A 14,506-nucleotide genomic window follows, 5' to 3' on the forward strand; every position below is an offset into this window, starting at 1 on the left:
CAACATGAACACTTTGCCCCTTTGCGCGTTCAAAACTGTGCTATTAAGCCTGTTCAAAGTAAACAATAATAAAATATAGCTGTGTGGAAATTTATGGTATACGACTCATTCACTCACGCGACAAAACATGAAATCCATCAATGTAAGACACTAAAAGGCTACAAATCACGTATTTCCATTTATATACACAAAATAAAATTGAGGTTGTAATTTGCTCGTGTAATACACACTCCAACCCAGCAGGTGGCGGTATAATGCTAGAATGCTAGACCGTTATCCGAAGTATGGGACGAAGAAGTTCTTCCTTTCTTTTTCTCCTCCCAAAATGTCGGTGTTCGGACCGGTTGTGAAGGTTCATCCCGTCGTTGTCGCCTCCATTTGTGACTCGTACGAGCGACGAAATGAGGGAGCGAGTCGCGTGATTGGTACTTTATTAGGTAAGAAGCCATTTTATGACTCAAACGCTCATTTTTATCTCGTCGTCCTATCCTGGTGCTAGTGTTAGCATGTTTGCTGCTAACGCCTGCATGCTGCCCATGCTCACCGGTCCATCGTTTAAACCAGTTGTGTCATTTTCTCTCAACTTTACGAGATAAACTCAAATTGGACGAGCAATATTGATTGTGATGTTCCCGATGCGGTTGTACTTGTAATGTGTGTGGTAGCCAGACTGTGGCTAACAACAGTAAGCTGAAACCTTTGCAGTACGTGTTATTTAAACATGTGCCCCTTCAGGTACCATTGACAAGCACTCGATAGAGGTGACCAACTGCTTCTCTGTGCCCCACAATGAGTCTGAAGACGAGGTGCGTTGTCTTTATTGTTGTCACTGTACGTAGGTAAGGGTTAACAGTACAGTACGCAACGCTACTTGTCAGCCCAGCCCCTGACTTGACGTTCCTTGTCTTCAGGTCGCCGTGGACATGGAGTTTGCCAAGAGTATGTACGAACTTCACAAGCGGGTGTCGCCCACTGAGGTCATCATCGGTTGGTATGCCACGGGCTTCGACATCACTGAGCACTCGGTGCTCATCCACGAGTATTACAGCCGCGAGGCCACCAACCCCATCCACCTGACAGCTGACACGGCTCTGCAGAGCGGCAAGATGAACATCCGCGCTTACGTCAGGTCCATGCCTCGCCCCCCCTCGTTTGTTTTGTGCGAGCGACCGCACGCTGACACTTCATCTCTTCCACAGTGCGCAAATGGGTGTGCCAGGGAAGACGGTTGGTGTGATGTTTACTCCACTCACAGTCAAATACGTGTACTACGACACGGAGAGGATAGGCGGTAAGGAAGGAACCGCTCTTGATGTTTCTACCAAGCAGCCCATGAACAAATTAAGCGGTTACCAAAAATGCTGCACTGCTTGGTGGAAATATGGCTTTCATTGTCTTAAATGTAGAACGTATTATACTTTTTGATGTTAGAATGATTACAAATCTCCATTCACAATGTTATGTTTATTATTTATTTAGTGGACCTTCTGCAGAGGACACGCCTCATTACCGGTCGCACCAAGGGACTGACGTCCGATCTCTCCCAGGTGGTTGGCTCGGCCGCCCGCGTCCAGGACATGCTGACCACCGTGCTGGCGTACATCGAGGATGTGCTGGTGAGTCCTTGCAGACATTTTGTCAATTGCCTCCGTCTTGTACTTCCAGAAAGTTGATGTCGGCTGTGTTCAGAACACTCTCTCTTCCGCTATTTAGTGCCCAAGGTTGCCATTAGGGAATTTGAATTTGTAGCAAGTGTATGATATTCCCTATGTAATGCTCCCAATGCATCATGAAATGTAGAGCAACATGCAAATAGAGGGCCAATGCAAAGCAGCAGATCACAACAAGGATGGCCATGGCCATAAAAGTGCTTTGTTTGTATTAATTTGAAAAACAAAAAGGGCATGGCACTAATCTTAATCCGGCACATAATTATGAAATAGCAATGATCATGCGATTGATGACTAAACGACATTCACTTATTAAAATATCCCTGTATAGTGACTAGGAAAAAGGGAATGAGTGGTTGATTCCCAACATAATATAAAATCTAAAATTTAGTGGGCACAAATCAGATCAGGAAGAAGCAGGTGTACTTCCTAGAATTCCATATTAGTGAGCAGTCCACTAATTGTGACCGCTTGATCCATCTCAGTCTGGCAAGGCGACAGCGGACAACAGCGTGGGCCGCTTCTTGATGGACCTGGTCAACAAGGTGCCCACCATCTCAGCAGAGGACTTTGAGAATATGATCAACTCCAACATCAACGTACGTTTGTCTTTCTGTTTACGGATAAGTTATAGATGGTATTTTTTATTTTTTTTCTAAGAATGCAAAAACATGTCAAGTAATGTCATGTCAAATGTTTCCTCTCAGGACCTTCTGATGGTGACCTACCTGTCCAACCTCACCCAAGCACAGATTGCCCTTAATGAGAAGCTGGTGCTGCTCTGAGGCACTATTTAAGTTTTGTGTACAAGTTTTCCTTTTCTCAAATGAATTAAAGCAAAATTTGCCCCGAATCTATTCCCCTCCAAGTACCTTGTGGAGTCATTTGCTCAACGATTTGACTTTACAGGCACATTATTTTGAACTGTATGAACAAATGGATAGCATCACAACTTTAACTGTAAAAATTGGTAGATATGAAAGTGCTTGGCAGTACTGTAGATATTTGGTTTTGATTTGATACTGCATAAAAGTCAATTTGTAATGTTGACAGTACAGTGACAAGTTATACAGCATATTAAATTTACAAGTTGCCAGTTTGCTGTAAAAACAGGTTTGCAACACTGTAGCCTTGGATGAGTTTGAAATGTGTGGTTATTTATTAATTCTCTGCATTAATATACATTCTATATTAATTCTCTGCATTAATATACATTCTAACTGTCCAGCCTGAGTTATTTAGGTACAAAACGCAGGAGGGAACAAGTGCACCCGGTTGTTGCAGCTGCTTTTGTCTTCTTGCTTTGGCGACCATCCCTCAACGTTTCCCTGCAGAGTCGAGGCCCGGCTCGGCCTTTTTGTTTTGCGGCTTCATGAAGTTCTCCACGGCGGCGTAGCCGTTCACGGCTTTCTCGTAGAGGGTGTCCTCGGTGGACCTGGCGATGACTACTGCACGTTCCGGGTAATACAGAGAGGCAGTGGTGGCCATAAGGACCACCGGGTAGATGACCCTTTTCACCCACGAGCGTCTGGCGAGAAGCAGCCCCAGCAAGCCAGTACAACCAATGATACCGGCCTTAGCGTGGAAATCTCCCGGTGGGTTTTTGACGAACGCCCAAGAGTCGCCCGCCAGCTGGACTTTGGGTTCGATGCGGTCGTACGTTGTCCGACACCAAGTAGTGTACGGCTCCGCGAGCTTCCGCAGGGTGGCGACACACTGCTCCAGTTCCCCGGCGACGGGCTCTTCGAGCGCGGCTTTCTCTTGTCGCGGCGCAACGTACAGAGACAGGTCTTCCCAGTTTAATTTTGCAGGCTGGGGCTTATTTCCGTCACCGGCTGCGGCGTAGACTGTGGCAGGCCCCAAACTGAAAGCTCCGACCACGAGTCTACCTGTCACCTTCAACATGATCCCTGGTTGCCATGCGTGGCCAGTACGGCGAATCGGGAGGGACATTCTTCCTCAAGGCGAACACATCCAATTATACCGACATCACCAAGAAGCCATTTAGGTTTCGTTGTGTGGAATTCATCCGCACTTGTTGGTATATATCTGTAATAGTTAGCAACACAAATAATTCTTCTCGATCGTTGTATGTGCGATCCGTATCGTCACGTTTTGTAGCGCTTGTTCATGTGACGTCACGGTTACCTTGGTAACAACGACGTTTACAGAATACAAGCGGCACTTTCTGCATGCAAGAATTATACTTCACAGAAGAATAATAGTCGCTATACAAGTTGAGAATTGAGGAAAAATGGAATATCTTGACGTCTCGTCCATTAACAATATGAAGGCGCTGTCTGCCTTGCTTTCCCCTGAACAAGAAGATGAAAATGACGAAGACTATCAAGTGAGTATCATTTCCCATGTAAGTGTTGTCTTTTTTCCCCTCTGATGTAAAGTGTCATCTTTCCTAGGATGCACCTCCTTTGGCAAAAATGGGCCCTGGACATCTCGGCCCCCCGGCCAAAAAGGAGAAAGAAGGTAAACTACTTTATGAAGGGAAAAAAAATCGTTTTAAGAACAATTTGTATGTGCATTTTAGAGGTGTCGGCATATTTGAAGAAGAACAGCAAAGACGTGTGGAGCGAAGAAGAAGTGGCTGAGGGCCCGCAGTACGAAGATATCACTGACCCAAGGCCGCAGCCTCAGTACGTCCACACAGCACATGGATATACCGAATTTACGTTTTACTGCTAAATTAGACATATTGTCTGATTTGGAGGTCAAACTAGTCAATCCATAAGACATGAAATAAAACTTTTTTTGTGATTGTGTACAGATATGAAATCATCCTCAAACAAAATGTCGGCACAGAGGATCTTTTTTTGGGCTTGAGCAGAAAGGACCCTTCCTCCATGTGCTGTGAAGCAATGTTGGTAATAAATCACATTATGCGTATGCGTGACCCTTATATTCTGAACCCATTCAAGACACATAACAGTGTAAAATATTGTTGTTGGATATTTCTACCATCAGGTGAAGATCAAACTTCCAGACAGCAAAGCGGCCGACGTGAGTCTGGAGGTGAAAGAAAAGTTCCTTGATATTCGGACACCAAAATAGTAAGGAACATGAGGTCTAATCTCTCCAAAATGGTTCCTCGGAGGGTGTGGCTCTGCCTAGCCCATGTGACTGTGTGACTCAATGATCTGAACATCAACCTGCATATCCTGTGTCTTAATATTATAGTAGACTGGGCCTCCACCTTCCACACCCTGTTCACCAACAGGAGGGCAAGGCTCAGTTTTTTAGTGAACGAGAGGAGCTAGAGGTGACGCTGCTGATGAATCGACCACTGGACGCCATCAACATGCAGTGAAACTTGACGGCCTGTGAGATGGCACCTGGACTTGATCGAATTCTATTGAATATCTGGCTGACAACTAATGTAGACAATGCATCTAATACAGTATAATGATCGCTGCAATATAATGCTTTCACTCTTCAATGTATAATACTTGTATTTTTTGACAAACGTTGTAATTAAATAACAAAAGTAAAGTAAAAAAAAAAAAAAACCCACCTAACTTTTACTTAGGTTTGTGTGAAAAAAAGAGAAAGATTATATTTGTGTGGTTATTCATTTGGAGCAAAGTCGCTCGCTTCTCAAACTTTCCCGGCATGCACCTGTTCCGCTGCGCAAGCGCAGACGGCTTTATTTAGTACACAACCAAGGATACACGCACACACAGCCCACTATTCGTGATAACCGGAAACTTCAACCCTGTGGAATTGACCACACTTGGTAAAGGTGATCACTTCATATACTTATTTCGTCAGTACAGCGTTCTAAATAAAACTTCGTTGAACGTCTGCTTTAAAGATTAGCGAAACAAGCTAACGGAAGTGGCATTTATCGGTTAGCAAAGCTGCAGTATCGTTAGCACAAACATCCCCTTCAATTCAGTGCTTAGTCTGTTCTTTTTAAAACACAATACCCAGTTTATACTCGTGTATAATATAAGGCGAATCTGTAAAAACCTCCCTTACATCCGCTCAATCTTTATCGCTTGTTTCTATTACAATGTTACAACAGAATCACTGTTGTAACTAAATGATGCCATATTTAATTCACATTTCAAGTGTTGTTTAAAGAGTATAAGTTAAGCTTAATATATAAAAACACAATTGAACTGATTACAAAGTGGCGTCCTCATAGTTTTGAGTGTGGTATTGTAGAAATATTGATGAATCAAGACTTTTAAGACTCCTTTGCATTCCGGTAACTAGGTGAATTAAATGTTCATTCAGATAATCTCCTTATTGGTGATTTATTGCTGCCTTGTTATTGGAAGACTGGAATTATTTATAGCTACATTTCCACTTAAAAAGTCAAGTTTTAGTTCTTGGTAGATTTGATATGTTCAGAGCTTCAGATTCCCTTTGCAAAGGTTTCTTTACGGTACCAGCTTTCCTCCCAATAGGGTCTTGGCTGTAGAAGTTCTACAGTATTATTTATGACCATTTTTAATGAAAGGAGTCGTAATTTTGACAGTAATGTGTCAAGTAAAACAAAAAAATGTGAAATTATTTGATAGCTACGTCCCTGCAGGACTGTCCTAAGAGCAAAATTGTGTCTATGACTGTTCCCCAGGTGTGATGGAAAGACAGGCATGATTGGCGCGGCCCTGCCATCATGACAGAGTGCTTCCTGCCACCCAGCAGCAGCCCCGCCGAGCAGCGGCGAGCTGAGCACCCTGGTGGCGTGGCGCGCACCCCCAGCTCCGAGGAGATCAGCCCCACCAAGTTTCCTGGGTTGTACCGCACCGGTGACCCATCGCCACCGCACGATGGTCTCCACCATGAGGCGCCTGACGCATACGTGTCAGATGATGACAAAGAGCACAGCAAGAAGAAGAACAAATTTAAGAAGAAGGAGAAGCGCAGTAAGTGGCAAAAATGGTCATAGAATTGCTATGTGCATATGTTAAACTAATATACTGATGGACAATTGTTGTGGCACATTAAAGGGCACTTTAGTTATTGTTTTGATTGGCTGTGCTAAGTGTTTGTGAAAGTGTGTTATTGTTTCCAACTTTAATTATAATTTGACATAATTAGGAGAATATTTTGATGTATTGTTTAATCTGTATGTATTATTTATTTCATGCTTAGTGTGTACATTTATTGTTACAGTTTTCCTCAGTGGGCAACATCCTCTTTGCCACTTGATGAAAGGTTTTTCGACAGGGTAACCACGGCAACGTCAAGCGAGCGCTCATTTGTTTTTGGCTCTGGCGTCCGAACATGTCGGACAGTTTGGGGACCCTCTCGCCCGTTCACCAATCTTTTGTTTTTGAAACCTGCTGGCATAAGTGAACTTTGATTGTTTTTTTAAGACTATAAATATTTTAAAAGTAGGGAGGTTAAGGCACAAGAGAGTTGTTCTACATTACTGGCTGACCTCTTTTTTCCAAGCACCGTCCCTCCCTCCCTTCCTCCCTTCCTGTTTCTCATGTAGAACAACTAACCAGGGCTATCTCTCTCCCTCTCTCGCTCTCGCTTGCAACCCAGCGGAAGGATATGCCGCCTTCCAGGAGGACAGCTCAGCAGATGAGGCCGAGAGCCCGTCCAAGATGAAGCGCTCCAAGGGCATTCACGTATTTAAGAAACCCAGCTTCTCCAAGAAGAAGGAGAAGGACTTCAAGGTGAAGGAGAAGGGTCCCAAGGAAGTCAAAGACAAGAAGTCCAAGGACCTGACGGCTGCCGATGTGGTCAAACAGTGGAAGGAGAAAAAGAAGAAGAAGAAGCCCACCGCCGCTGGCGCCCCTGCCGGTGAGGTAGAAACATTGCCAGCAGAGACGCCTGCCTTCAGGCCCATCTTCGGTGTCCCCCTTGCGGAGGCGGTGAAGCGGACCGCGCTATACGATGGCATCCAGCTTCCCGCAATCTTCAGGGAGTGTGTGGACTACATCGAGAACTACGGCATGAAGTGTGAGGGCATCTATCGCGTCTCAGGTATGCTAACACCATGAGTAGGGTAGTAAGATATTTGACTGGAGTTTTGTAATAGCGGACAGTCAGAAAGAACAAACAACAACACTTGCTGACATTCGTTTTCATCAGGTATGAAGTCCAAGGTGGACGAGCTGAAGGCGGCATACGACCGGGAGGAGTGTCCGTGCCTGGAGGAGTACGATCCTCACACAGTGGCCAGCCTGCTCAAGCAATACTTGCGCGAGCTGCCCGACAACCTGCTGGGCCGAGACCTGCCGCAGCGCTTCGAGGATGCGTGCGGGCGGCAGGGGGAAGCCGACAAGGTGAGCGAGTTCCAGCGGCTGCTGGCCGAAGCGCCGCCCGAGAGCCGCCTCCTGCTCGGTTGGCTGATCACCCACATGGATCACGTCATCGCCAAGGAGGCCGACACCAAGATGAACATCCAGAATATCTCCATCGTGCTCAACCCTACCATACAGGTGGCTGTCACTTTTTGCGTATCTTTGTCTTTTTGTTTTTAAATCAAATAGCTCATCAAATAGTAGCAGTTTTAAGTAAATAAACCCTCTTCCCGCTCTCCATTCTTTCAGATCGGCAACAGAGTCCTCTACCTGTTTTTCACGCACGTTAAGGATTTGTTTGGTGACGTGGTCTTGAGGCAGGCAGTGCGTCCACTGCGCTGGTCCAACATGGCCACCATGCCGGCTTTGCCCGAGACTCAGGATAGCATCAAGGAGGAGATCAGGCGGCAGGTGAGAAAATGCATAAATGTTCATTTCTCGTCTGTTGATTGGCTGACCTTAGTCTTTTTTGAGAATTCATGGCGAGACGTCACTAGAAATAGCTAGCTAGCTAAAATAACTAGAAATGATGAAAATTGGAGTCAATTTAACGGCGCGCTTTGCCGCTGAGAGTTTTACCTGCCACTCCAGCCTTTGTCAAAGTTGTCACTATTTCCTTGTGTGATGTGAAATAAATAAAGGAAGTGGTCCGAGCTGTGACAATCCAACGCAGCCTGGATTTTACAGGCAGCGTGTCTTTGCTGTCTTGTAGGAGTTCCTGCTCAACTGTCTGCACAGAGACCTGCAGGCTGGCGTGAAGGACTTGTCCAAAGAGGAGCGTCTTTGGGAGGTCCAGAGAATCCTCACCGCTCTCAAGCGTAAACTGAGGGAGGCCAAGCGACAAGTAAGAGAAGCTCACTTTCAAACGCCACTGCCGAAGGTGACTCGCTTTTGCGACGCTTCAGGAATGCGAGACTAAGATCGCCCAGGAGATCGCCAGCCTGTCCAAGGAAGACGTTTCCAAAGAGGAGATGACCGAGAATGAGGAGGAAGTTGTTCACCTTTTACTGGCACAGGTGAGTGAGTGCCATTTTCAACCGATACTTCACTCACCAGATGAATAAGCAGGATTTTGAATGACGTGTATTTCATCTTTTTGCTCTTGTCTAAAATTATGAATCAAATGTATCCACATGTGTGGTCAGGAAAATGAGATCCTGACAGAGCAGGAGGAGTTAATTTCCCTGGAGCAAGTATTGCGCCGACAGATTGCCGCAGAGAAGGAGGAGATTGAGAGGCTGCGGGCGGAGATCGCGGATATCCAGAGGTAGGACGGTGACCGCAATTTCCTCACGTCGTAGCAATTACGTAGAGCCCTAATATTCCTCTCCAGTCGTCAGCAGGGCCGCAGCGAGACCGAGGAGTATTCGTCCGAGAGTGAGAGCGAAAGCGAGGATGAAGAGGAGTTGCAGATGATCCTGGAGGACCTTCAGAAGCAAAATGAGGAACTGGAGGTAAGGAGGAGGGAAAGAAATGCCTTGAAAGTGAATTCAAGCCATCATTTTTGGGAAATCTCATGAAGCTTAAGTCAAGTGTGCATGTTAACTCCACACGTTTTTTTATGCCACCATACGTAGAGGGAGAAAATGATCTCAGGACCAGATCGACTTAAGATTCTCACTGGTTTAAGATGCTCACATGATATGGTGGTTGTCGCCACGGTAACGCTGTAACTTTTGCGTCACAGAACAAGAACACCCACTTGAACCAGGCCATCCACGAGGAGCAGGAGGCCATCTTGGAGCTGCGGGTCCAGCTGCGCTTGCTCCAGAGCCACAAGCTGCAGCATGAGCTTGCAGCGCAGCCACCGCCAACGGCGGCAGAGCAAACCCACACGGCCGAGCAGCCGAGCCCGGAGGCCCGAGGTGGAGGCGGCGAGGAGCAAGCCAAAGTTTCCGACAGCAACGGTAGCAGTACAGCCACCGCTGCCCCCGTTGTGGCACCCGCCGGAAAGACGGTGAAGGATCCTCCCAAGCCGTCGCCCAGCAAAGACAGGCGGGACGGCAACATGTGAGGCAAAGTTGAAAGAACGGTGTTCACTTACTAACATACCATACGTAGTTTGTGCGTCAATGCTTTATCTTACGTGAGTGACTTATTGACCAAATCATTACAGATCTGGAAAGACCTTGCCCTGGCATTTAATATTATGTGAGTCAATCAAGTTTGTTGCGAATTTTGACATGGTTGACTAAATAATTACAAATCTGGAAAGGCTTTGAGGAGGCCTTTTGTATGACACTTGAGATGATCAAAAGGCTTGTGAATTTAATTTTGAACCTGCTTGGTCAATTTTGACGTTTTCAAGCAAGTATTAACATTTTGTTTGTCATTACTTCGTCTTACAGCGAGCGCATTGACTAAATAACTACAGATCTGGAAAGACCTTGGCATGGTCTTTGTAGTGTGTGTCAGTGAAGGTTCTTGCAAATTGATTTTTGACCTGGTTAATTGTGAATTTTATTGACTAATTAATTACAGAGCTGGAAAAGTCTCCCAGATGTTTGAGGCAGACATTTGTGGCTTGAACTGGTTAGTAACGTCTGACAGGTTGTTTTTTTTTCAACCTGAAAACTAAATGATTTCATCTTTGCATCATCTTACATCAACATTATGACTAAATAATTCTACATCTTGGAAGCACACGATGATTCTCTTAACATGTGTGAGTCCATAAGGCTTGTTTCAAATTATTATTATTTTTTTTTATTATACAGATTTAGAAGCACTCATTAACACAAAACTTCGGCCTATGGGTCATGCTTGGCCCACAAGAAGGTTTGATGAGTCTAAAACTAACCAAGAAGCCCACAAATACTCTGAGACGGACGCTCATGTCATATATTTTGCCGTGTCACATATTTTCTTAAATTCATGTCAACAGTACACTGTGCCAAAATGAAGACTGATTTAATAAAAGAAAACCTATTTGAATACATATGATGGCTCAAAATATTTAAATCAAAGATATACCTGGATTGAAAAAAAAAAGCTTTATGGTAATATATTGTAGATAAATGGCTGGAAGGAGTGTTACTGTGCAATCATCTCCTTGGGAATTTTTATGATAGATAAGTGGTTCAAAAGATGGATGGATGTCTTTCTCATGCATTTTGCTATGTTTTTTTTTTTTTTTTACAATCTAGTGTTCGCTTCTGGCTTGGTTGCGACATTTCATATTTTCCATTTACATTTTATTCCCCCTCGTTAATTGTTTTATACATGCATTATTGGACTTGTATGCTTGCATCTGGTCTCATGATCGTGTTACGATTAAAACCTCCTGTGACTGAAACACTGATATGCTGTGAGGAATAAAGAAAGCATCCATTCTGAGTGACTTGTTCGATATCTATCCAAATATGGCCAAAGAAATTTGTTTTAACTCTTTTCCGCCTGGCATTACCTAACTAGAAGTGTGAAATTTAGTGCTTCATACTCTTTCCTGCTCCATATTTGTTAGATTACACTGATCAAAACCTATTTTTAACCAGTGATGACTTTATGTGCCTTTCAAATGTATCTTTTGATTCTGATTTAAAAGAAATGGCTTCACTTTTTTTTCCTAATACATCAGGTTTTTGAAAATTGTCATTCTTTTGTTTTTAAGTTTGACCACTGAAAGCTTCCACAGTATAGACGACCATACACCCTTAAATTTTATATTGTATTATTATGGAAACGAGGGCTACGGAAGAGGATTAGGACATTTGAGCTCGATTGAACACAAGGGAAAATAGCGCCCACTGGTGGTTCTTTCAAAGATATCCACACCAATCTACATACTTAAAACAATTTAATACAATACAAGCAGTGTGGTGGAGTAGCAGTGAATACGCATACACGTTTTTAATACATTTGTTATGTTCATAATAATACTAATAAATAAATAAATAAATAATAAACTGGATCGATTTGTTAGCTCTGCACATTCGCAAGTCAGTCCGACGTCAGGCATTGTTAATCGAGCGACGAATCGCTCATGTCTCCAACAACGGTCGTCCCATCTGTTTATTGACTATCGGGACCCAACGTCAACCCTCGGGATGTTTTTGTCCTCCTTGGCTCGATCTGCGGTCTCTCAGACTGTGCGTAAGAGAAATATTTTGCCACTTTACGCGTATTTGTGGCTATTTTAGTCTCGCGCTAAGCTTGACTCTTCACAAGGGCAAAGCGGTGGAAGGCCGCTTAGCTAACAGCTAACGCGAGCATGCTAGCCGGTTGATTTTGCGAGGGGATACTTGTTTAAATCTTTACTGTCAATATTAATGAATGAAACAATAACTCAAGATGCTCGTTCTCTTCTTCTCAGGCGAGGTGTCTTCATCGATCTGCTGCTCGCGCAGGAGCTGGGGGCATCTTTGTGGTGAGTCAAGCGCTCGAGCTGGATTTGTAAATAACATCTGAACGTAATACGTTCACTTCTACGTTATAAGTTTGTTTCCATAAAAAAAATTTTTTTGCCGTGGTAAAACCTCTAACCGTACAGATTCAATTTTTAATGAACAAACCAGCTCGCTTAGCTTTACTTCAGAACTAACATAATTGAGATTGATACAAATAGGTCCATTTCTCTACTTCGCTCACGTTCCACAAATTCAATATTAATCACAGTACCGTGTTAAGACCAATGTTGACACAAGATTGAAGAAGTCTGAGCTGCACTTGGAGTGATTCTTTGGCGTACCAGAAGAGGGACCTCGCGTGCCATTCGTGCGACTTGTGGCACAGTTTTGAGAAAAAGTAAAGGAAAAAAGCCACCTGTGGCGTTAATCGGTTGTTATGCCCACCGCACATATTCTCTCGCCGAGAGGATGATAATGGAAGGTTGTTATCTCCGAGCAAATTCCCAAAAGGTTGAAAATTTCCACTGGGATCTTGCTGCCCGCCTGCGAGATGGAAACATACCTTGGTTGCGCTGTCCCTTGACAGTGACGCCTCCGCAACACGTTTGTCTTGTTCTACTTGTCTAAAGTAAAAATGCCCTAAATGCATGAATTGTGGGCAATAATTAGGAAGAAATCCAGCGTCATGGAACAGATTGCGTTCCACTCTGGAGGTGGTGCCGCACTTTTGCAGTGTTTGCATTTTTTTAAACAAATGCATCGTCTTCTCTCCTGATCATCTTTTCAGCACAGAGACACGCCGGACAACAATGCCGACACGCCGTTCGAGTTCACCGAGGAGAATAAAAAGGTAACCGCTTCCAACTTGTAACGTTTTTCCTTACGACTGAAATGTCATATCTGCCACTACTTCTGCATTTCATCAAAGTTACTTCACCAAAACAGCTGTGAGAACATAACGTTCGTATTCACATTACTTTAGTACAGCTGAATTTATCGGTTGTGTTGTCATCCTCTGACATCTTTTCTTTTGTCCACAGAGAATTGAAGCTATCATTTCCATGTACCCCATTGGCCACAAGCAAGCAGCCACCATCCCCGTGTTGGATTTGGCCCAGAGGCAACACGGATGGCTCCCCGTCAGCGTCATGAACAAAGCAAGTTTCGCCGTCACGGGTCATGAGAAAGCCAAAACGAAAGGGAAGGCCCTTTGACCAGCGTCGGTTGTGTCTGCCAGGTGGCCGAAGTCCTGGAAGTCGCTCCCATGAGGGTGTACGAGGTGGCCACCTTTTACACCATGTTCCTGCGCCAGCCCGTGGGCAAGTACTTCATCCAGATCTGCACCACCACGCCGTGCATGCTGTGCAACTCGGACAGCATCCTGGAGGCCATCAAGAACAAGCTAGGTGAGGAGGACAGACGCCTATCGACAGCGCGCACTTCATGAACACCGGCCCGAGTGGATTTTTTATGCGCGGGAACATACCGAGGGGAAAGAGAGCCACAGCACTGATGCACTTTTCAGAGGTTTTATTCAACACAGTGAGAACAGTAAAACACAAAAGAACTGCTGTCGGCCACAGCTTGCATGCAGACACGCTGAGACGCACACTCGCCGAAGCTCGAGCTGACCCAGTCAAGCGTTGTTCACAGGTATCAAGGTGGGCGAGACGACGGCGGACAAGATGTTCACGCTCATCGAAGTGGAATGCCTCGGCGCTTGTGTCAACGCGCCCATGGTGCAGATCAATGACAACTACTACGTGAGTGCCGCATCCATTCACAAGTTGCTGGTTTAGTAATTATGCTCACCTTGGTAACTACACAATGGCTTGTATCTCCAAAAACCTGAAAATATGTTTGTCCCCCTAGGAGGACCTCACCCCAAAGGACATAGAGGACATAATTGATGAGCTCAGAGCAGGCGGAGTCCCGCCACCAGGGCCCAGGTAAAATCCAAACTCGTTTTAGCTTATCCATGAACCCCGACTGACTGAGCTCAATTATTTATATTTGCATTTCCTGATGCAGAAGTGGCCGTTTCTCCTGCGAGCCTGCCGGCGGACTGACCTCATTGACAGAACCTCCTAAAGGGCCCGGCTTTGGTGTGAGGCCGGACCTGTAGTAGACATGCTGATTCGTTGTCCAAAAGTAGTATATGTAAATAAATTCAATGACTGTACCTGGTCAGTTTTATTATTCAGCTCCA

At 44.9% G+C, this 14,506-nt stretch overlaps 5 protein-coding genes across 6 annotated transcripts; 4 read left to right on the forward strand and 1 right to left on the reverse strand.

Annotated features, from left to right (window-relative positions):
* The first annotated feature begins 277 nt into the window (after positions 1–277).
* eif3f (eukaryotic translation initiation factor 3, subunit F) lies at positions 278–2,538 on the forward strand. The gene is made up of 7 exons (XM_037276214.1): positions 278–437; positions 736–806; positions 912–1,129; positions 1,200–1,291; positions 1,480–1,616; positions 2,156–2,269; positions 2,378–2,538. Exons 1-7 carry the CDS (start codon positions 326–328, stop codon positions 2,453–2,455), a joined length of 822 nt encoding a protein of 273 aa, XP_037132109.1. The 5' UTR covers positions 278–325; the 3' UTR covers positions 2,456–2,538.
* A 322-nt stretch (positions 2,539–2,860) lies between these two features.
* LOC119137140 (MICOS complex subunit MIC26-like) lies at positions 2,861–3,709 on the reverse strand. The gene has a single exon (XM_037276215.1). It carries the CDS (start codon positions 3,621–3,623, stop codon positions 2,988–2,990), a length of 636 nt encoding a protein of 211 aa, XP_037132110.1. The 5' UTR covers positions 3,624–3,709; the 3' UTR covers positions 2,861–2,987.
* Positions 3,710–3,760: 51 nt separating this feature from the next.
* On the forward strand, positions 3,761–5,179 carry dnaaf6 (dynein axonemal assembly factor 6). Its single transcript, XM_037276216.1, has 6 exons — positions 3,761–4,020; positions 4,088–4,154; positions 4,216–4,321; positions 4,453–4,549; positions 4,650–4,735; positions 4,863–5,179. Exons 1-6 carry the CDS (start codon positions 3,925–3,927, stop codon positions 4,990–4,992), a joined length of 582 nt encoding a protein of 193 aa, XP_037132111.1. The 5' UTR covers positions 3,761–3,924; the 3' UTR covers positions 4,993–5,179.
* A 143-nt stretch (positions 5,180–5,322) lies between these two features.
* ralbp1 (ralA binding protein 1) lies at positions 5,323–11,287 on the forward strand. Of its 2 annotated transcripts, none has more exons than XM_037276857.1 (10): positions 5,323–5,424; positions 6,268–6,559; positions 7,188–7,631; positions 7,740–8,089; positions 8,201–8,362; positions 8,664–8,795; positions 8,857–8,967; positions 9,097–9,218; positions 9,285–9,405; positions 9,639–11,287. In XM_037276857.1, exons 2-10 carry the CDS (start codon positions 6,310–6,312, stop codon positions 9,963–9,965), a joined length of 2,019 nt encoding a protein of 672 aa, XP_037132752.1. In that variant the 5' UTR covers positions 5,323–5,424; positions 6,268–6,309; the 3' UTR covers positions 9,966–11,287. The 2 variants fall into 2 exon arrangements, with proteins under 2 accessions (XP_037132752.1, XP_037132753.1); XM_037276858.1 differs by having other exon boundaries at positions 5,323–5,418.
* A 597-nt stretch (positions 11,288–11,884) lies between these two features.
* ndufv2 (NADH:ubiquinone oxidoreductase core subunit V2) lies at positions 11,885–14,479 on the forward strand. Its single transcript, XM_037276860.1, has 8 exons — positions 11,885–12,039; positions 12,264–12,317; positions 13,085–13,147; positions 13,338–13,454; positions 13,535–13,703; positions 13,951–14,060; positions 14,170–14,246; positions 14,329–14,479. Exons 1-8 carry the CDS (start codon positions 11,998–12,000, stop codon positions 14,420–14,422), a joined length of 726 nt encoding a protein of 241 aa, XP_037132755.1. The 5' UTR covers positions 11,885–11,997; the 3' UTR covers positions 14,423–14,479.
* The last annotated feature ends 27 nt before the right edge of the window (positions 14,480–14,506 follow it).

The sequence above is a fragment of the Syngnathus acus genome, chromosome 17, assembly GCF_901709675.1.
Source record: "Syngnathus acus chromosome 17, fSynAcu1.2, whole genome shotgun sequence".
Taxonomy (NCBI): domain Eukaryota; kingdom Metazoa; phylum Chordata; class Actinopteri; order Syngnathiformes; family Syngnathidae; genus Syngnathus; species Syngnathus acus.

Coding starts and splice junctions, on each gene's coding strand:
- eif3f (XM_037276214.1), top strand. CDS start 326: ATGTCGGTGTTCGGACCGGTTGTGAAGGTTCATCCCGTCGTTGTCGCC. Junction 1,292..1,479: donor CGACACGGAGAGGATAGGCG/GTAAGGAAGGAA, acceptor TTATTTATTTAG/TGGACCTTCTGCAGAGGACA. Junction 1,617..2,155: donor CGTACATCGAGGATGTGCTG/GTGAGTCCTTGC, acceptor GATCCATCTCAG/TCTGGCAAGGCGACAGCGGA.
- LOC119137140 (XM_037276215.1), bottom strand. CDS start 3,623: ATGTCCCTCCCGATTCGCCGTACTGGCCACGCATGGCAACCAGGGATC.
- dnaaf6 (XM_037276216.1), top strand. CDS start 3,925: ATGGAATATCTTGACGTCTCGTCCATTAACAATATGAAGGCGCTGTCT. Junction 4,155..4,215: donor GGCCAAAAAGGAGAAAGAAG/GTAAACTACTTT, acceptor TGTGCATTTTAG/AGGTGTCGGCATATTTGAAG. Junction 4,550..4,649: donor TGTGCTGTGAAGCAATGTTG/GTAATAAATCAC, acceptor TTCTACCATCAG/GTGAAGATCAAACTTCCAGA.
- ralbp1 (XM_037276857.1), top strand. CDS start 6,310: ATGACAGAGTGCTTCCTGCCACCCAGCAGCAGCCCCGCCGAGCAGCGG. Junction 9,219..9,284: donor GAGATCGCGGATATCCAGAG/GTAGGACGGTGA, acceptor ATTCCTCTCCAG/TCGTCAGCAGGGCCGCAGCG. Junction 9,406..9,638: donor AGCAAAATGAGGAACTGGAG/GTAAGGAGGAGG, acceptor TTTGCGTCACAG/AACAAGAACACCCACTTGAA.
- ndufv2 (XM_037276860.1), top strand. CDS start 11,998: ATGTTTTTGTCCTCCTTGGCTCGATCTGCGGTCTCTCAGACT. Junction 12,318..13,084: donor GAGCTGGGGGCATCTTTGTG/GTGAGTCAAGCG, acceptor TCATCTTTTCAG/CACAGAGACACGCCGGACAA. Junction 13,704..13,950: donor GGCCATCAAGAACAAGCTAG/GTGAGGAGGACA, acceptor CGTTGTTCACAG/GTATCAAGGTGGGCGAGACG.